Source organism: Dendrobates tinctorius, unplaced genomic scaffold (genome assembly GCF_039654945.1).
Source record: "Dendrobates tinctorius isolate UK_male_01 unplaced genomic scaffold, ASM3965494v1 ptg000082l, whole genome shotgun sequence".
Taxonomy (NCBI): Eukaryota; Metazoa; Chordata; class Amphibia; order Anura; family Dendrobatidae; genus Dendrobates; species Dendrobates tinctorius.
In genome coordinates, this window is record NW_027361750.1 from 10,750,734 (window position 1) to 10,772,441 (window position 21,708).

The following is a 21,708-nucleotide window of genomic DNA, read 5'->3' on the forward strand; positions in this document are numbered from 1 at the left end:
TGGAAAGAGAAAAGTATGGCGAAGGCGTGGTACACCTCATGATCCAAAGCATACCACATCATCTGTGAAACACGGCGGAAGCAGTGTGATGGCTTCGGCATGCATGGCTGCCAGTGGCACTGGGTCACTAGTGTTTATTGATGATGTGACACAGGACAGAAGCAGCCGAATGAATTCTGAGGTATTCTGAGCCATACTGTGTGCTCAGATCTAGCCAAATGCAGCCAAACTGATTGGTCGTCGTTTCATACTACAGATGGACAATGACCCAAAACATAAAGCCAAAGCAACCCAGGAGTTTATTAAAGCAAAGAAGTGGAATATTCTTGAATGGCCAAGTCAGTCACCTGATCTCAACCCAATTGGGCATGCATTTCACTTGTTAAAGACTAAACTTCAGACAGAAAGGCCCACAAACAAAAGCAACTGAAAACCACCGCAGTGAAGGCCTGGGAGAGCATCAAAAAGGAGGAAACACAGCATCTGGTGATGTCCATGAGTTCAAGACTTCAGACAGTCATTGCCAACAAAGGGTTTTCAACCAAGTACTAGAGATGAACATTTTACTTACAATTATTTAATCTGTCCAATTACTTTTGGTCCATTTAAAAAGAGGGTGGCACATGTTAAGGAGTTGAAACTCCTAAACGAAGGGTTTTTCCGGGGCCTCACAAACAGGTGAATTGAAATTTTACCTGAGCTGCTCATATCTTGCGTGTATTTTTTCGGGTTTAGATGCCTATGGTTTTGTAGCATGCATCTAATGACAGGTTTCCTTTAAAGTAATTTTGTCAGCTTCATGACTAACTCAGGAGAGAAGTTATGTAACATGTGTAAAGGTGTGACAGCAGCTGTCATATGCCTCTCCCTCTCTAAACAGTGTTTGAGCTAATTTGTGACTGCTATAATATGTAGTGCTGCATAGAATTCTATGAGCAATAATGTAATCGGTTAATGTGATATATAGTGATTAATATATAATGTTATTGATGTATAATGTTTAGGGAAAGTTTAGAGATAAGGATAGGTCATAGGTATAGCATAGGGTTCATAGTTTTGGATAGGATTGGGTATAGTGCAGTGGTGGGCACTGTAAGTTGAGTAAGTAGACAGGTTTAGGATAGAAACATTTAAGGCTTTAGCGATTTTCCCAGTTGGGAGTGGTAGGAGTAGGTATAGTAAAGATACTTTCTTGTGTTAGGGAGTCAGTCAGAGATAGAATTGGAGATAAAACAAGTGACAGAGGAAAGGTAGTTTAGGCCGGCGGGCCGGATAGTACGGAAAATCACAGGACTATTGGGGAGCAGCATGCAGCCATCACTACTTTCAGCGGTCCCTCCCAGGATATCCGGGGCCAAAAGCCCAAACTAGGAATGATAGCAGGTGCATTTTTCATCTCCCAGGAAGGGGAGGTGGATGGGAAACCAGGACAGAGAAGTGGGCAAGGAAGCATGGGAGCTGCGGAGCCGGACAGAGCATCTCAGGGGCCAAAAGTGCTAGGAAACTAAGGGAGAGCTCAGTCTGAAAAAACTTACAAAGTGGACACGTGGTAACTGCCAAGGAACCTTTGAACTTGTTGAGTAAAGTTAATATGTTAAAAATGGACACAGAGTCTGTCATTTAATGTGTGCTGGCATCTGGATCCGGGATCATTGATTCAGTGGAGATATGCAACGCCAAAGTGAGTGTTAAACATTTCACCCAAACCACATGACAGACAGGACATTATTTGCTAGTAGAAGGCCAGTGCGCGGGAGAACAGCAGCCCCTCGTCTGCAGCTTCCGCCTTGGGCCCCTTACACAGTCCTACCCACATGCTGATACTAAGCACACAGCACCGAGGGTTAAAAGATCATGTCCCGTCCTTTCTTGCTACTAAACTGCCTCCAATGTCTGGTTAGTGATGCACATTGCGACACTAACATGTTTATCTCAAACTGGGAGTCAGTGACCATGTGATAGTTTATGAGAGCCCACGCATTGCGCACCCCTGTCTTGCCACTCACCATTCTGACTCTCAGCGACTATGGAGCATGCACACATAGGATATGAAGTTGAGACGTACACCCAGATTCAGTGTCGCATGCTCGGAAAGCTGAGCGTCATTGCGCAACAGCGGAATCTGCTGGGAGATTGTGGTGACGTAGGGAGCAGTAAAGGAAAGACGTTACAATGCAATGGGGAATTTGAAAAAGGTATTTGACTGACCGCGACTGAAAGTCTAGAGATTCCCACTCCTATGACCAAAACAGAAAGAATATGGGCAATCATCATAGTATAAAAAGTGACTTTGCGGTAAATACTGGGACATTTTGCTTGAGAAAAACATGTTAGTGATGCGATGCGCTTCACTAACAAGACATTGGGGGCAGTTTAACAGCGAAAAAGGACAGGGCAGGTTCCCTTTAAATATTCAACTCTGGCATTTCAGACTAGGATTATTTCAGGCTTCGCTACAGCCACTATACTTCTCATTATGACGATACAGTTAAATTGTGTTTTTATTGTCAATACATCTTCTGTCATATACAAAATATTTCAGTGTGTCCGTGATGGTGCAATGTATCTAAAAGAAAGAAAGGAATATATGCTGATTGATCAATGGATATGAATGATAAAGGCAGAAAGGGCAAGATTGTAAAAAAAAACCTCTCATTCATTTTTACCATTTTTAAACTTTAAAGAATCACTCCCATCAAAATGTTTATCCTATTAATATATTGTAATCATCATATTATATAGCACTGTGTACTAACAATTGCTAATTTTTCCCTTCTACCCAGAAAATTCTCTTTTCCATTAGGTCTTTGATATCACGTGGTTAAAACAGACTAACTGAATCCTTCTAAGCTCTATGTAGAAACTAGAGGTCAATTTTCTCTGTATGAGTCATAAGTCACTGCAAAAGTCCCTGGCAGGAGGATGAGGGAGAGGAGTTGAAGAGGGGAATGATAAATGCAAGGAAAAGGGACTTCATGTTTTTACATAGAGCATAGAAAACATAAGAATTATCTGGGTAGAAAGGCAAAATGAGCAATTGCAAGAAAACAGTGCTATATCATATGATGACTGCAATATATTAAACTGATAAAAAAAAATGGGAGTGCCTCTTTAAGAAGAAAACAGTTTTGTTACTTGAGGAAATTGCAGCTCTTTATCCATTACATTTTTCCTATCTTGGAAAAATCTTTTTTTAAGAGTTAAAATAGTCCAATGGGCACTATTGTTAGAGCAATAGTGATGGCTAAAGTATGTTTTAGGATAAACATTATGGAATAAACGCAAATAAAATCAGAAGGACATTTCTTCTAGCTAGTCTAAAAGACAAAGGTCTAGATTAAATGTCAGGCAGTGCTTTAACACTTTGTGCACACTTGTTTTTGTCTTTTCTGTCCTGCTTCTGTTGTTATGGATAATGGTTTTTACTGCAAATCAGTAAAAAAAAAAAATAGGAAATGTGAAAGAACTCATTGTAAGTGAAAATGTGAAAGAACTCATTATGCTCCTGAAAACCATGAAAGATCCCTGTTAAAAGGGATCTTGATGAGCTTGGATGGATCCTATTGACTAACAGAGGGATCATCTATTTATGGAATAGCAAACAAAAGCAGAACAACATGCAAAAAAATATTGAGAAAAGGTTCCGATTCAGTAAAGGTAAAGAAAACAGAGCCTAATGAATCAAGCAGATCAAAGCTGATCCATCATAAATCCTGGGAGTGTCAGTGTGAACAGAGACTTCACATGTTTCCATTTAGCTTTTATTATTGAAGGGACTGTAGACAGATCAGATGTCTTCTATTGATGTCCCTCTGATGCCATAGTGCCTTAGGGCCCCGTCACACATAGCGACTCACCAGCGATCCCGACAATGATATCAACGAGTCAGGATCGCTGGTGAGTCGCTACATGATCGCTGGTGAGCTGTCACACAGACAGCTTCACCAGCAATCAGCACAGCGACGCCGAGCACGCGGCGTCACTGTGTACTTTAGTTACCAGCGCGCTGATGCAGGGAGCTGGTAACTAAGGTACACATCAGGTTTCTAAGGGACGTGCGTCACTTAGAAACCCGATGTGTACCTTAGTCACCAGCTCCCTGCATCAGTGCGCTGGTAACTAAGGTACACATCGGGTTTCTAAGCACCGCCCGGTGCTTAGAAACCCTGCGTTTACCTTAGTTACCAGTTGATCGCTGGACTCCTGCCTGTCACACACAGCGATGCGTGCTGGCCAGCGGGAGACCAGCGATCAAAGAAATGTCCAGGGCTTTCCAACAGCGATCAGCGATACCGGCAGGGGGGCCGGTCGCTGATAGGTGTCACACACAGCGATCTCGCTGGTGAGATCGCTGTTGCGTCACAAAATTTATGACTCAGCAGCGATCTCGCTAGCGAGATCACTATGTGTGACGGGGCCCTTAGTCCTCAACATTACCTTCAGGCTCAATCAGCAGTTTTTCAATCACTTTAGGGGACTTGTAGACCAAAAATGTTGCAATTGTGCAAAGTTCGAAGATAGCAGGTAGAATGTATTGTAGATTATCTAGCAACAATTTATAAAAACAAGTTCACTCAAAATATATACATCATTTAATTATTTCATTACTGTCCTCTTTGTCTCCAGGCATTTGGACAACCCTTTACTTTTACCATCTTGGTCATAAAATATGAATCACAAGTATTATTTGGTCGAAAGTAATTTTGCATTTCAAACAGCATTAACGAGAACATTCAAAGAAAATAATTGTCTTGAAATGACTATACACGTGTCTCATTTACAGGAATAAATATGTAATTAATTGAGCTAAGAGGGTAGATACCCAGGTGACTATTGACGCGAAACTACAAAGGTTCACTCTGGACGTCAGTAAATGAGTTCTAAGGCAGCATTGAAGCCGCAGGTCAATGAACTGTGCAGAACGCTCAATCATAGCCCTGTTCTTTCTTGCTGCCAGTATGTTCATACTGTTTTTATAATTGAATTAAAAGAGCTATTTAACGTAAAAAGTGGGATAGAATTATGGGTCTTTCAGCTATAATTATCATTCTACAGAAAATGAAACATATTTTATAGAAGAAGCATGCATTCTATATTTGTGATACATTTCAAACCAGTATACTGCAGCAATGAAGTCAATGAATGCTGCTTGCCATAATTTCCTTTGCTTTCTGTAAGTCATCTCTACGATTCAGTAATGTCAACCTCTGGTCCTCTGTGTCTTCTCGGGACTCCCTCTTACCAAAGTAGAAAGATGGTGAAAAGACACTCCTCACGATTGAAATTGCAACACCAAAAAGAAAAGGCCGTATAATTATGGAAATCATATATTATGAAAAGGATGTAAAAGTCAAAATTAAGTATGAGCACTGTTTGCAGTAATGCATGCACTTAGACACCTTGGCTTGCTATCAATGAGATTGTTAAAGCAACCTGTCAAGTAGAGCAATGCTGTTAACCTAACACTACTAACATTGATCTACAAAGCCATCCATTATCTGTCTTCTCCGTATATATCTCCAAACTAATCTCCTGATATCTTCCAACATGTATTCGATCCTCCCAAGACCTCCTTTTATCCTCCTTACATGTATGTTCCTCAACCAATCATCTCCAAAATATCTCCCGAGTATCCCCCATCCTCAGGAATCCTGTGTCCCAGCATGAGAACTCATCACTTCAAAAAAAGCTTACAGCTTGCAATTGCTTTGCTGCCATCTCACCACTACTGGAGCTGGCCATGCCACTGGTTGTACAACCAAATGAATGTAGCGCCAAGTTATTTGTGTATCAGGAATGAAACTTTGAATGGGCAAGTAGGACCGGTGACGTTTCTTCTTGGTTGCAATTTCAATGTTGGAGAGTGTACATATACTCAGTGTTACATAGTCATTAAATGTAGCAGCACTTATTCTATAGAGCCAACATGTTACAACAGTGAAATCAGCAGCATTTGCAAAAGGGTTTGTCTTATTGAAACCAATAGGTATCTACTGACACTTTTTGATGTAATTTTGGCTTAATAGAAATGGCAAGAGCATGTGTAGCATGTTTAGCCTTTTGTCCCTTTTGTAATTGACAAGGACAGAACTAAAAAGTGCTGGGCCCCGATGTAAATATTTTTGAATGGGCCCATTATTGAGATTGTAGAAAGGGTCCAAAAGGTAGGTCTACAAGAGGGAGAATATTTGTCTTAATCAATTGACCCTTGATGCTTTAACAGATGTAAAATCCACAAACGAAATTGACGTGTCAGAGATATCAATGTGCACAAACTGGTCAATTTTTGTGCAGGAAAAATGATCAGTTCATGGAAGAGACTTGTTAAAATCTCATCCACTCCACTGCTATTGTAGTCTCCTGAGGATTCTACTTGTGAAAATCCACACATAAAATCTGCAGAATTTCCATCTCTTTATATCAGGAGACAATGAGAGCAGGATAGGTGTCATCCAGTCAATCACCCTCTTCAGTCTTCCGTATAAGTTTGCCTGGGTGGACTGGACAGGAGAAAAGTGTTGCAACCTATAGACTACAGGACGTCTTCTGTGACTGCTGCAGTGATGATGAAGCTTTCCCAAATGCACTGGTGCAGGTTGGAGATTCTCACTATGAAGCCACTGTTATATGTGTAGAAATAAGGGCACATGTTTCGGTCCCTGTAATAGCCGCAGCTCCAGACCACAGGTCTAATGACCCGATCTGACAATTTCCTATGAATCCAGTGGTCGGGCTGAGCAAACAGCCGTACTGCATGTGCAATAATATAAAATTACCACTTTGGGTCACACAAATAATTGCGACCCCTGACTTTCTTTAATTTGAGATACAGTGGGGAAAAAAAGTATTTAGTCAGTCAGCAATAGTGCAAGTTCCACCACTTAAAAAGATGAGAGGCGTCTGTAATTTACATCATAGGTAGACCTCAACTATGGGAGACAAACTGAGAAAAAAAAATCCAGAAAATCACATTGTCTGTTTTTTTTTCATTTTATTTGCATATTATGGTGGAAAATAAGTATTTGGTCAGAAACAAGCAATCAAGATTTCTGGCTCTCACAGACCTGTAACTTCTTCTTTAAGAGTCTCCTCTTTCCTCCACTCATTACCTGTAGTAATGGCACCTGTTTAAACTTGTTATCAGTATAAAAAGACACCTGTGCACACCCTCAAACAGTCTGACTCCAAACTCCACTATGGTGAAGACCAAAGAGCTGTCAAAGGACACCAGAAACAAAATTGTAGCCCTGCACCAGGCTGGGAAGACTGAATCTGCAATAGCCAACCAGCTTGGAGTGAAGGAATCAACTGTGGGAGCAATAATTAGAAAATGGAAGACATACAAGACCACTAATAATCTCCCTCGATCTGGTGCTCCACGCAAAATCCCACCCCGTGGGGTCAGAATGATCACAAGAACGGTGAGCAAAAATCCCAGAACCACGCGGGGGGACCTAGTGAATGAACTGCAGAGAGCTGGGACCAATGTAACAAGGCCTACCATAAGTAACACACTACGCCACCATGGACTCAGATCCTGCAGTGCCAGACGTGTCCCACTGCTTAAGCCTGTACATGTCCGGGCCCGTCTGAAGTTTGCTAGAGAGCATTTGGATGATCCAGAGGAGTTTTGGGAGAATGTCCTATGGTCTGATGAAACCAAACTGGAACTGTTTGGTAGAAACACAACTTGTCGTGTTTGGAGGAAAAAGAATACTGAGTTGCATCCATCAAACACCATACCTATTGTAAAGCATGGTGGTGGAAACATCATGCTTTGGGGCTGTTTCTCTGCAAAGGGGCCAGGACGACTGATCCGGGTACATGAAAGAATGAATGGGGCCATGTATCGTGAGATTTTGAGTGCAAACCTCCTTCCATCAGCAAGGGCATTGAAGATGAAACGTGGCTGGGTCTTTCAACATGACAATGATCCAAAGCACACCGCCAGGGCAACGAAGGAGTGGCTTCGTAAGAAGCATTTCAAGGTCCTGGAGTGGCCTAGCCAGTCTCCAGATCTCAACCCTATAGAAAACCTTTGGAGGGAGTTGAAAGTCCGTGTTGCCAAGCGAAAAGCCAAAAACATCACTGCTCTAGAGGAGATCTGCATGGAGGAATGGGCCAACATACCAACAACAGTGTGTGGCAACCTTGTGAAGACTTACAGAAAACGTTTGACCTCTGTCATTGCCAACAAAGGATATATCACAAAGTATTGAGATGAAATTTTGTTTCTGACCAAATACTTATTTTCCACCATAATATGCAAATAAAATGAAAAAAAAACAGACAATGTGATTTTCTGGATTTTTTTTTCTCAGTTTGTCTCTCATAGTTGAGGTCTACCTATGATGTAAATTACAGACGCCTCTCATCTTTTTAAGTGGTGGAACTTGCACTATTGCTGACTGACTAAATACTTTTTTTCCCCACTGTATAATAGAAGAATTCTGCCTGAAAATGTATATTTCAGTTCTTAGATTCCATTAAACGCTATATACCTTCATGGCTGTCACCCATATACTGTACAAGTTAAATTCAACGTAGCCTACTTAATGCATTTTCACATTTTTTGTTAAGTTGTATTTTATATCAATAAGTCGTAAGCACATTTTTGCAAACTAGTTAGACAGAATGAGAAGATGATCTGTTAGAAAATGAAGAAAACAAAGTATTTCCTACCCATAAGAGTAAATATCATGTACTGAATTTGATTCCAGAGATGGTGCAGAATCATTAATATAATCAGAATTGATAAGCTGAGAACTAAGCCCTGTGAGAAAATAAGAAAACATGCTTTCACCATTGACATTAGGATAATACAGGCTTCTACAAGGATCCATAGCTTTATCATTCAGGCACTGAAAATGACGCTACCGAAATTTAGAGTAAAAACATTCTAGTACCCCCAATAACTGAATAATGGTCAGGAATTTGTTGAGATTTATACAGAGACCTTCCATTCATGTAATATACAGTCATGCCATGGCATATGACTTGTGAGATGAAACTGTCTTCCACAACCTCACCTTTGTAGCAGAGATTGGGTGTTCCCCACCCAGTTTTAAGCCTCCAACACAGCTGTCTCTGTTTATAAATATTTTTTAACCTACAGATGAAAATGATGATCATTCTCATCTGTTTGGTATTATTGGTTACTCATACAGTTGACTGTAATCCTACAAAATCCTAGACTTTGAGGAACTGTACCTAGAAGAATTGATGTTGTTTCGAAGGTCAAGGACAGACATACCAAATATAGATTTTTTTCTTTTTAGATTTTTTTTGTTAATTTAATTTGCATTTTGTTAATTGAAAAAAAAAAACAATTACCCACCCAAAATGTTTGCACAGTATTGTATATTCACAAATATTATCATGTGCATAAATATCGTGTGCTGTTTTTGAGCTTTGGAGGTGAGGCCAACTCTGCAACTTTCCAATCGAAATTACCAATTATATGGAAATTACTGGCAAGTGTTATAACCAACCTTTTCACAGCCATGAAGAAAAATAATAAAAATAATGTTTATTGCCGAAGGGTATAGGCATGGAAAATTGGTTTAAAATACCAATAGGATATTAGGGTTTTTTGTTTCAAAATTTTATCACAAATTGGCTTTATTGAAAGGCAAAAATATCTGTAAATGTCAGTATTATCGACCTTTAGTTTAAAATAGAAATTTCTTTAAAATGTTACTCCCTAGGATAAGCCATCAGTAGGTTTGGTAGAGAATTTACAGTGAACAATAAAATGATGATAATTACAATCACAATAACCGGCACAAGTTTTTCTCACTATAAAACTATCACTGATACAACAAGGGGACGGATATGGACACTGCAGAAAGTATCCCATTTTTTACGGATTATTTCTGAATTTCTGGATCTCACCAACTGTTACTTATTATCTAAAAGATTGCTAATAATTCCTAAACGTATTCGGAAAAGTAGAAGAATTTTTGTTTGAGCGCTTGTATATTTTTACATATATTAGTATTTTTACAGACTTGATTAGTAGCAATAGGATAAAAAGCACTAATAGGCGTTTCCTGAGCCCAAGACAATGAAGACCTACACTTTGGATCAGTGGTTGTCTGACCCCTTTAAATGTATTTAGGCAAAGCCACTGGGCCTGATACCATACTTAGACCATTTTGCGTCAATGGCTGAGCTCCCGTGCCTGGATAAATACTGAAGAGGCTGCAGCACTTCACTTTTACTCCAACAGATCAGACATCGATGTCACAGAAAACCCCTATAAATAGGCATTTTATTTTAGCTTTTTTGATAAAGCCTTAAAAAAATTGCAAATTGGACAACTCCTTTAAGAATGCAGGTATTTTTTCATTTTTCCCCTTTTATTTTTCATCCACACCTTCCAAAGGTCTATAATATTTTTATTTTTCCATCAAAATAACTATATATTTTTTGAAGGACGAGTGCTATTTTTTAACAGCATTATTTATTTTACCATATAGTATATTGAAAAATCAGAAAAATATTTGACTGAATTAATTGGGACAAAAACAGTAGTCCCACCATTGTAATTTGGGTTTAATTTTTTTACATTTTGTAACGTTATTCTTTGTGTCCGTCCGATTATGACAATACAAAATTGATATGTTGCCTTAGACTTAACTACTTTTATAAAACAAAATAACTTTTTTTATTGTTTTGCAACTAATGCAAAATAAAAAAAACTTTGGAAAAAATCTCGGTTTGTGTTACCATATTGAGATCCATAGATTTTACGGTATATTTCTTATTTTTAAATTTAATTGTGTGAGAGCTTGTTTATTCTGTGATTAGACATAGTTGTAGTTTATTGGGACTTTCTTGTCATATTAATCTCCTTGAAGGGTAACTGTGCTTTAAGTAACTTTTCAGAACAAGGTACCGTATTCTGTGTAAGTGCATAAAGAATTACATTCCTTCTAGCCATTATATGACTTATATCCTGTTCTTGAGTCTTGACTCTAAAACGTAATGAACGTGGAACGTACAAAAATAAATTAAATAAGTTAATATTCACTTTGACACTCACCTTTCCACCATCTGATCCTCTACTCCTTTTCCCCTTTCCACCTTTCGCTTATTGTCTTTGGTCGCTTTACTCCAGGCACTGGTATTTGGCACATGCAGGCTTTAGGTGACACATGCTGCAATGTGGTATATCGCAATGTGGTATATCACAGTGTGCCCCGTGACGGCATGGAGCACTGGGACATCAAAAGCCTATTCATACCAGAAGTCTGTGTCTGGAGTGAGGAGCAAGGAGGCGAGGCCAAAGGAGATGTAAAAGGAGAGGTGCAGAGGCCTGGTGAGGTGAGTACTATTATTACCACTTTTTTAACCAATTGCTCAGATCCCTAGGGTTCATCAAAATGGCTGCTGCAGCTGATTACCGTTTTTGTACATTTAGACAAAGAATATAGATTTCTGGTAACAATAACACTAGCAATTAGTTTGCCCACAAACTCCAGGTAAATCAAATGAATCAGCTTTTCACTCGCAGGACACAGAACTGCTCGGGGAGGCGGAAATTTCTCACAATAGAAGATGGCACCAATATGACGACGAACGTTTATTCAGCATCCATTAAAAAAACATAAAGCATCTAATGAGAAATTAACTTTTAATTACATAGTTGGAATATCACATTTTTTAGGAGCTGATAGTAAGAGCTTCACTGATGCTGTATGCTTTTTAATGGAGTCTGAATTAACCAATATTTTTTTTTTTTTTGCTACAAACCAGTTCTTCTGTGTGAATGTTGATATACTGGTAACTGTTTCTTGCACAATCATGAAGCATAATTTAAGAGTATAAAACAATATTACAGTAAATGTAAGAAATATTTTAAACATTTTTACAACCTTTTTAATAATCAATTTTAAACCCTAAAATAAAGTTTCTGGTGAGCCTAAGGCTTCTTTTACATTTATCGTTTTTTTGTGGCCCGTAAAAGGGACGTTTTTGCGGGCCGTATTGCCTTGATTTTTGTGGTCTCCTGCAAAAACGGGCCTCAAAAAACCTTATCGGAGAGCAAATATGGTGTACCGCAAAAACAAGCTACCGTTGAAATGTATTGCAGCTGTGTTCGTGAGTCGTGAAAAATATTGAGCAAGCTCGATATTTTTTCACGGCCGTGTATACGGCCCTCACGGCCATATGGGACTCAGCGCTCCAATGAACTTTTGCGGGCCGTTTTTGCGACCCCATAGAAATCTATTGGGGCTGCAAAAATGGCCCGCAAAAATACAACAAGTGTAAAAGAACCCTAAGGTATGTTAATAAACTAAAACCAGAAACTAATTATAAACTAAGGGTTAGTGGTTTATAAACTTATCTCAGAGCTACAAAGAAGTATTATAATTTATTTTTAATCTTCACTTTTAGTAAGGCATCTCTCAGAAGTCCAATTTTTTTCTACAAGTGCTATCTGTGGTTTTCAAGGCTAGCACTCGTATATGTGATAGTCTTTGGGGCCTGTCCATGATTTTTCGCTGATCAAGAAGTCCATGGAAAATCATGGAGACGCGTCCAATTTTGATCCAAGTGTCGTATCAAAATTGTCAATGCAAGAATATACAGGTCTTTGAAAAACTCAGACCGTACTTGGAAGACATCCAAGTCCGGTCCTAATTTCATAAACTGTCACATAGGAAAAGGTAAAAAAATGTTTTTTCGGCACATTTGAGAAAAACAGACCAGACACTGATCAAACTCTGATCAAAATAATCAGTCTGTTTTTATAGTATGCGATAACCAGACATCTGAAAGAGGCTTAACTCTGTTTTCTTTAGCACTAGAAGAGGATGTTTTCATGCTTTTTTTTTTTAACTGGAGTAGCAACGTTATTGCACATATAGGCAACATGGACATAAAGACTGACCTGGGGATTATTTGCAGATGGACTGGTTTCCTTACCAGCCACTACCACACTCTCCTCAATGAGTCCTGCTGTTGGGTCTACTTTCTTTACAGTCATTTCCTTAGGCATGGTAGGATCTATTTGACCCACAGCATCATTCAGCTGGAGCTTGTTTGGTTTAGATTGTTGCTGTGCTTGGCTCTTATACCAGCTAGGGTAAAATAAGGGATTTGATGTTTCTGCAGTTGAGAGCACTTGAACGTTAGGAGTCTGTTGATTACCACTTGGCTCAACACCACCCTTTATCAGAACAAATAGAACAGAAAGTCATGTTATCTTCTGCAAGGCAACCTCAGTCTTTAGGACATTTGGATTCAGCTTATAAGGTAACATATCGCAGAGCAAGCAAGATCTCAAGGCGAAATATTGTTAATGTCTTAATGACGATGATATAGTTAATGTATTCTGCAACTGTATGTTCTAATGCAATCGCTTATAGAGTCAGATATAGTAAAGAAATAAATCAAACATAAAAGCCAGGATTAATAATATAAGATTTACGCAATCATACAATTGTAACACAAGGGATTTATAACCAGCCTGGAAAAAAGCATGATCTTCTTTAGACATTAAAAGTTTATACTTAAAGGGGTTTATCCCAAAAAAGACATTTATAACAGATGCTTTGAAAAGGTGAGAAATGTATTGCCTAGATACCAGTTGGTCAAGAGAATGGGGTCCTGAAATCTATTTTCCCTCTATGCGGTCAGGGTTGAATGGAGTGGCATGATTGCACACAAATACTCCACTCAGTATTTATGCAACTTACAATACAGCACTCAGCGATCTCCATCTGTCTCATATACATACAGATCCAGTAAAAGGTTTGGACACACCAGGTCATGCAGTGGCTTTCTTTCTTCTTATTGGAATGTGCACATTGTAGATCAAGACTGAAGACAGCAAAAAAAAAACCAAAACAAAGGAAAACACATACAAACATGGAGTAAAGAAGTGCAAAACCTTAAATTCCTCAAGATACCATCTTTTTACTCTGACCACAACACCTTCTCTTTGCTCAAAAAGCCCATGAATAGCTTGGAGGTACGTTTTGGATCCTTGTCCTGTTGCAACCTAACTCATGGTCCCAATAACTGCAAACCAGGAGGGATGGCATATTGTTGCAGAATGCTGTGGTCACTATGCTTGGTTAGTGTGCCTTTAATTTGGAAAAAAATCACAAATTTTGTCACCTGTAAAGCACCTATGCACTGTCACATATGTAGAAACCATTCACTCACTTTTTCTCACAAACACATGACAGTTGCTAACAAAAATCTCAAATTTTGACTCATCAGACCACAGTACAAATTTTCACTGATCTAATGTCCAGTCTTTGTGTTGCTTGGTCCAAACAAGTCTCTTCTTCTTGTTTACCTCAGTAAAGTCTTCCTTGCGGCAGTTCAACCATTCAGACCTGCTTCTCACAGTCTCCTCTGGAAACATGATGCTGAGATGTGTCTACTATTTGATGTCTGGGCACCATTTATGGCAGCTGTTATCTAAGGTGCCGTCAGTTTCTGAAGTTGGTAACTGATTACCTTATCCTCTGCAGCAGATGTATTTCTTGATCTTCCTTTTCTGGTGCAGTCTCAAGAGCCAGATTCATCACAGCAATTAATGGTTTTTATGACTTGAAGATAAGTTTAAGCTTCTAAAAATATTCCAGATTGACTGATTTTCACATCTTAATGGGACACTCTACTGATTTTTTTTAATTTCTCCATTTGTAAGCAGTAATATGTTTATCTGTAATGAATGCATTAAGTATTATTCTTCACTATTCGCCACGTCTGTCATTTTCAGTTGTGCTCTGTTCTGTTCCAGCATTATGTGACTGCATTTGTAAAATTTTCTGATCGCACAGCATCTTTTGTGAGGAGGTGTGGTTACTGTCTCATTTTAAGTTTATGAGACTCACAACAAGTCTTATAAAATTACACTGAGAAAATTTGAAAGGAAGTACATATCTGCAATTATTATACATACACATGATTGCTAATAAATGGAGAAATTTTAAGAAAAAAAATCACTGGAGTGGTCTTTTAAAATATTGATGGACTATATCTTCTCTTTGGTTGAGTGGTGCTTGTCATAGTCTGGCATAGGGGTCAACACTGTATAAAACTTTGTTCCAACATTTCCTCTGCAAAACACATCTGATGGTCACTAACACTATCCCAAGACCAGTGACTCCACAAGTTACCTCTTAGTGAGGCAGATCTGATCATTGGATGCCATTCCAGGTGACAACCTGATGAAGCTACTTCAGTGAATGCCATGGGGGTTGTCATGGGGGTGTAAAGCTATTATCAGAGTAAAAGGAGGGTACTTTGAGGAATCTAAGGTTTAACACACATTCTGGTTTGTGTTACAATTGTTTCTTCCCACTTTGTTTCCATATGTGTCCTTTGTGATTTTGCTGCCTTCAGTCTGAATCTGCGATGAGCACGTTCCAATAAGAAGGAAAACCATTGCACAAATAGATGTGTGCAAGTTTTGCACTGTAACTGGAGTAGCATCAGTCAAGAAGTTCTATTCAATCCTGACTATATTTAGTAGGACCTCTAGTCTTCTGATCAATAGGGGGTCCATATATTTGTCCCTAAAATTGACAAATGTCTTTCATGTAAAACCTCTTTAAGGAAGTAAAATTTGGTACTAATTATTGTGTGATTGGTTAAAATTAACAGTTTAGTTTATGCCTAAGGGAATATTTTAAAATACATGGGACGCCAGAACACACTCTCATTATGTTCAGGTAATTATACCTTGCTAATCCTATTTTGAGTGCACATTTTGGTATATCATGGCATTTTTTGGCATACTTAATTAAGTGTCCGTGTTATTTCACACAATTTCATAGCTTATATTCCATTGGCTCTTTTTGGATTTTGCATATATATCCATCTGGGTGGAGGGATGTTTGGAAACACGTAGTCCATGGCATAGCAAGAGGAATTTGGTGACAGTGCATGTTAGGATGTGTACATTCATACTATAACTCTTCATGAGTATTGATCTATGTTTAACATGTTGAGCACACCTATTGTGATGTGATTGTTATATTTATGCTTTTGTCTTTTGGACTAACACGCTGTATCCTTCCACATGATTGTTTGTGATATCTTGGCGTCCCCTAAACGGCATTATGCTTTTGCCATTTTAAGAATTTTCCAATAAAATTGTTTTTACCATATCTGGGATCTCTTCTTTGTTCCATATGATTTCTATGGGATTTGTGTTTATACTTGAGTGAAGTGCTCCCCTTTACAGTAGTTTTGGACTTTGTTTGATTGAATCTGTTTAACACTGTATAAAAGCTGAACTAGCATCATAGGGTCCACGCTAATCCGTCTATAGGTGACTCTTCATCACAAACAAAAAATTAGACAATATATTACCAATGTATAATCACCATTCCTAGTGCTCTCCTTTTGATGCCACCTGTTGCAATGCGTTCAGGTCTGTCTCCCCTTTTTCACTGCCGCAATCACATGGGTGGGGAGCACTATAAGAAATCTGAATATCACCTTCCCTACCCCTTCACTACTGTGAAATGTACTACCGCAAAAGACATTGGCGCTATGTCCATCCCACCTGCATTAGGTGGACATGGAAGGTATGGTTCAGTTTTTCCACATTGCTTCCGTGCGACTGCAATAGCCATGCTGTTTTTAAGATGGTTATGTCAATATTAGCTCTTCTGATGTGTCTGTGTAGGTAAATGTTTAAAATTGTCATTAGATACCAATTCTGAAACATCTTTGTCAGTGTTCCCTGTTTTTTATTTTCTGCTACTAATTTATAAAATAAAAAAATGTGCAAAACAATAAGTATACTTGCAGCTCTGAAGCTCTTTTTCACTATGATTTTGCATGGTAATTCACAATTTCCACTAATGTATTAAACCCGTCTAAAATGAAAAGTCTGCAGTCACTTTGTGTGCCTGCAGACTTATGAGTTCCCTCAGCACATGCACCTTGCTCTGCAGGGATTTGCAGGCTTCTGAGTTGGGGATGGCGGTCATATATGTGTTATATATACTCCCGGGCAGAGCCTGTCTAGTGGGTGTGGTCATCTAGTGGGTATGGTCATCTAGTGGGCACGGCCTAGCTCAACACAAGTGTATGGAAGCGAGACTGCGACCACTGGCCAGGAATATGTATAGCACATAAATTACCAATGTTACTGGCTCAGAAACTGACAAATCCCCACATGGCACAGTCCATGCATTTGGGGGATTCATAAGTCTGCAGTCAGACAGATTGACTGCAGACTTATCGATTTGGACCGGAAACCTTTTTAAAAGTCGTCCTCCTTATATTCCACTAGATGTGTGCACGATGCTATCACATCGGGAGGGCAGTAACATCACAATGGGGGCAGCTTTGTGGCGCTGGGGGTGGCGGCCCACCCACTTCCGTGCAGTCACATCCGGCAGGAAAGACGGTGTTTTGCGGCCTGTGCTTGAGATGATGTGCGGTGCCACCAGAGGGTGGCTGCACCCAATCTCCAGCACAGGCCTCAAGCCGCAGTCTTTCCTGCCGGCTGTGACTGCACAAAGGTGGGTGGGAAGGCAGCGGCAGGATCTTGGGCATGTAGTCAGGCGGTGGGTCCTGGCGGGGGTCCGGTGGCGGCATCCCTCTCATTACTCCCCCTGTTATGAATTGGACACCGAGGAGGATGGCAGGAACAGGCTAAGCCACCAGAAGACCAGAGAGGCAGGTAACTAAGCGGATTGCAGACCCCTGATCCTATCCACAGAACTAGCAGTAGCCGTGAAGCTTCCTATGATGCCCTAGACGCTTCATCACAGCCGGAGGACTAACTAAGCCTAAAGACAGAAAGATGACATCTAAACTGCCCCGGAGCAGATCCCCAAAGGAATAGACAGCCCCCAAACATATATTGTCAGTGAGACAAGATGAGACACAAACACAGGCAGAGAACAGACTGAGCAAACGGTGGGGCCCAAGCTGTCTAGACAGGACAGGACAGAAAAGATACTGTCTGCAATCACGCACAAAACCCTGAAAAAGTCCAACACTTCTGATATACAAAAAAACTGAAGTCACACGACCTCACCCCCGCTAGATCAGCACTCTGGTATAAACTGGCAGCAGTGCAAAAAGATACTAACATAACAGGGGACTGAAGAAGCTGCAACATATGAATCAGGGCCCAGCGCTGCCCCCAGCAGGGAGCACGCTGAACCCTAGCAGCAAAACAGAAAGCAAAAAAAAAAGACACAACCAGATTAGATGCAAAGGATTAGCAAAAGAATCACTTAGCTGAACCATGTAGATCAGGCAGGGGACAAAAGAACTCCAAATGCACACGGAGGAATCACCAGCAACCTCCAAGAGCAGCCAGCTCAATTATATGCTCCCAGCCAGTAATCCCAGATTCCCAATTATTGTCAGGTGGAGAACTTCCATCCACCTGGCCAGCTCCACTACTCTCAGTAACTACCAGAGGGAGCTTCGGCTCAGAACTTCGAGCAAGGGAATTCACACCATCCCTTCTTATTACACCCTCTCGTTACACCCCTCTCACAGCCGGCAGGAAAGACGGTGTTTTGTGGCCTGTGCTGGAGATGGTGTGCGGTGCCACCAGAGGGTGGCCGCACCCAATCTCCAGCACAGGCCTCAAGCCGCAGTCTTTCCTGAAGGCTGTGACTGCACGGAGGTTGGTGGGCAGGCAGCGGTCGGATCCGGCACGTGTAGTAAGGCGGTGGGTCCTGGCAGTGGTCTGGTGGCGGCATCCCTCTCATTACTCCCCCCTCATTACACCCTCTCATTACACCCCTCTCACAGCCGGTGGGAAAGACGGTGTTTTGCGGCCTGTGCTGGAGAGGGTGTGCGGTGCCACCAGAGGGTGGCTGCACCCAATCTCCAGCACAGGCCTCAAGCCACGGTCTTTCCTGCCGGCTGTGACTGCACGGAGGTGGGTAGGCAGGCAGTGGCGGGATCCGGCCCATGTAGTCAGGCAGTGGGTCCTGACGGGGGTCCGGTGGTGGCATCACTCTCATTACAACCCCTCATTACACCCTCTCATTATACCCCCTTTATTGCACCCCTATCATTATACCCCCTATTTACACCCCCTTTCACAGCCTCATGATCGCAGCGGCGGCCTGGATCCGAGCGGCAAATGGGATCCAAGCAGCGACCAGGATCAGCTGTGGTCGGGATCACAGCAGCATTCGGGATCACACTGGCAGGCTGGATCCAAGCGGCAGCTGGGATCCCAGTGGCGGTTGGGATTGCAGCGGTCGCCTGGATCCGAGCGGCCCCTTGGATCCCAGCGGCAGTAGGATCGCAGCGGTGGCCTGGATCCGAGCAGCAGCTGAGATCCCAGCAGCGTTCGAGATCGCAGCGGCGTTCGGAATCGCAGCTACATCATGGATCTGAGCGGCATCACTTGGGTGGTCCAAAATGGCGGTCGGTGTACTTCCGTTGCCATGCGGTGGATTGTGGGATTCGGGCACATCCAGACGGAAGTGGATGACAGACAATTTAAGGCAATTATATATATAGATAGGCCTGCCATCCTAATTTCTGCTTGTTGGGAGGGGGGCTAATAAAATAATGACTGAGTATATTTTGGTCATTGTAGACCCCAACAACCATCTGTTCTTACTACAGAGGGTTGACCTAAGCAGCAATGGACGCAGTGTTAATCCTAATATTCAAGAATAAAGTGATAGAGTAATCTGATCAATTATTTTTTCACAGAAACCATGTTTGTTTATTTCATAATAAAATATTAACATTCACAAGCTGGTGAAAGTGGCCCGAGACAGTGTGATATGGGACTTTCACAAATGATAATGATTCCTAAGTAATGTCACGTCAGCAATTTTCACTTCCATCGTTAATGATGTTCACACCATAAAGATTGAACAGATGCTAGTTATGTCTGGATAAAAGACAAGGCGAAAATAAATGAGATAACAAAACAACAAATTGCCACAATTTACTGTAACAATAGAGAACAGGATAAAGGTATTTCAATAAAACTGCAACAAGTAGCATATGAAATCAATTATATAATCTTTAAACATATGGTTTATTGAAAGAGGTGACTGGAAGAACACCATGGCCTAAGGAGGAAACTGATGAATGGCGATAGCTAATAGATATGCTTACAATATGTGCTTGTCACATCTGAAGTGTTAGCTGATCTACTAACTAGATACCTTTTCATAAATCATATATTATGAGATTTCATAATCTATAAATAATTTCCTTTGCTACAGTGATCCGACTCCCTTACTTGCCCTCATTTTAAAACATGTTCTTATCCTTGTTCTTGTACACTTAATGGTACAAAGACCAGGGTAATGACATTTTAGAAGGAATTTTCTTAGAAACAAATCAGCTGACTTTCTGCTGATTGGACTCCAGACAGGTCAACACAGGATCCCTTAGAGCTCATTCACACATCTGATTTCTGCATACAAGTGCCCTCCATCATTTTCACAGTTAGTGCTCGCACCTATCATAGTCTTTTGGGCTATGCAAAGGTCCTATTATTCCCTCGAAAGAGAGTGATCCATAGAAAATATCAGAGACGCGTCCATGTTTGATCCGAAAGTGAGATCAAAATCAACAATGCAAGTTCATGGGTCCATGAAAATATCAGAATGCACTCGGATGACATTTATCAGAGGAATTGGTCAGTTTTTCTCTTATGTGGAAAAATCAGATGTGTGAATGAGCTCTTAGGAATTCACTGGTATAAAAGAGGTCCTGTTACGCAACCAGAATTATTTTAGTTCTGTAGCCCGATCTTAGTATCAAGTAGTATGATACATAGGTTTTTAAGATGGAGAATTGGGCAAATTTAATATTTAACCCAATTGAACAGTCACAAGTCAAAGGTACTTCACAACTATTAATTGGTGCCGTACGGAAAGGATTCTCCACACTCATACAGTATGTAAAAAATATCCACAGCACACAAGAGAATTTCATGCAAAATGAAGAAACTTGGTGGCTCAGTGGTTAGCACTATTGTTTGCAGCATTGGGATACTGGGTGAAAAAGCAACCAAGCTCAACATCTGCAAGGAGTTTGTATGTTCTACTAATGTCTTTCTGGGTCTCCTATGTGTAAGCAAGCATAATAAATACATTAAATAATGTATTGATCTGGTTATCCACCACATTTGGATCCTTCAGACAGAACTTGAAAACCCATATCTTCAAAAATGCTTACAACCTGCAATGACCACGCGGCCATCTCAACACCATAGGAGCTACTGCCACCCACAACCTACGCTCTCCTTCCCCATAATCCTGTAGAATGTAAGCCCGCAAGGGCAGGGTCCTCTCCCCTCTGTATCAGTCTGTCATTGGTAGTTTGTTTACTGTAAGTGATATCTGTAATTTGTATGTAGCCCCTTTTCATGTACAGCACCATGGAATCAATGGTGCTATATAAAATAATAATAAAAAAATAATATACACGGATGTCATATGACATAAGTTCCATCCAGCAAGAGGCAATGTATATAACAATGCAAGATCAGCAAATTATATTTCAGTCTTACCCAAACTTTTTTGAAATCGTATGTGGTGAAGAGCAGGATTAGCAGCCTTTGCTTTCCACTGACAGCAGATATGACTAAAAGTGTAACTGTCCTTTTATAAAATGTTTTATATATTATAGGCTCTGAACTGTGTTGATGATCGGCGGGAGTCCAGATCCTGTCCTGAGACCCCTACAGATAGAATCAAAATGATGTCTGCAGCTCCTGCGTGA

The 21,708-nt window shown here is 40.5% G+C and overlaps 1 protein-coding gene across 1 annotated transcript in view; it reads right to left on the reverse strand.

The window, feature by feature from the left end:
* TRIM55 (tripartite motif containing 55) overlaps positions 1-21,708 on the reverse strand; it is a 206,224-nt gene that overhangs the window by 22,684 nt on the left and 161,832 nt on the right. The window contains exon 10 of the mRNA XM_073583912.1: positions 12,899-13,177. Within this exon, the coding sequence (XP_073440013.1) occupies positions 12,899-13,177 (279 nt within the window). The remainder of the gene's footprint in view (positions 1-12,898; positions 13,178-21,708) is intronic.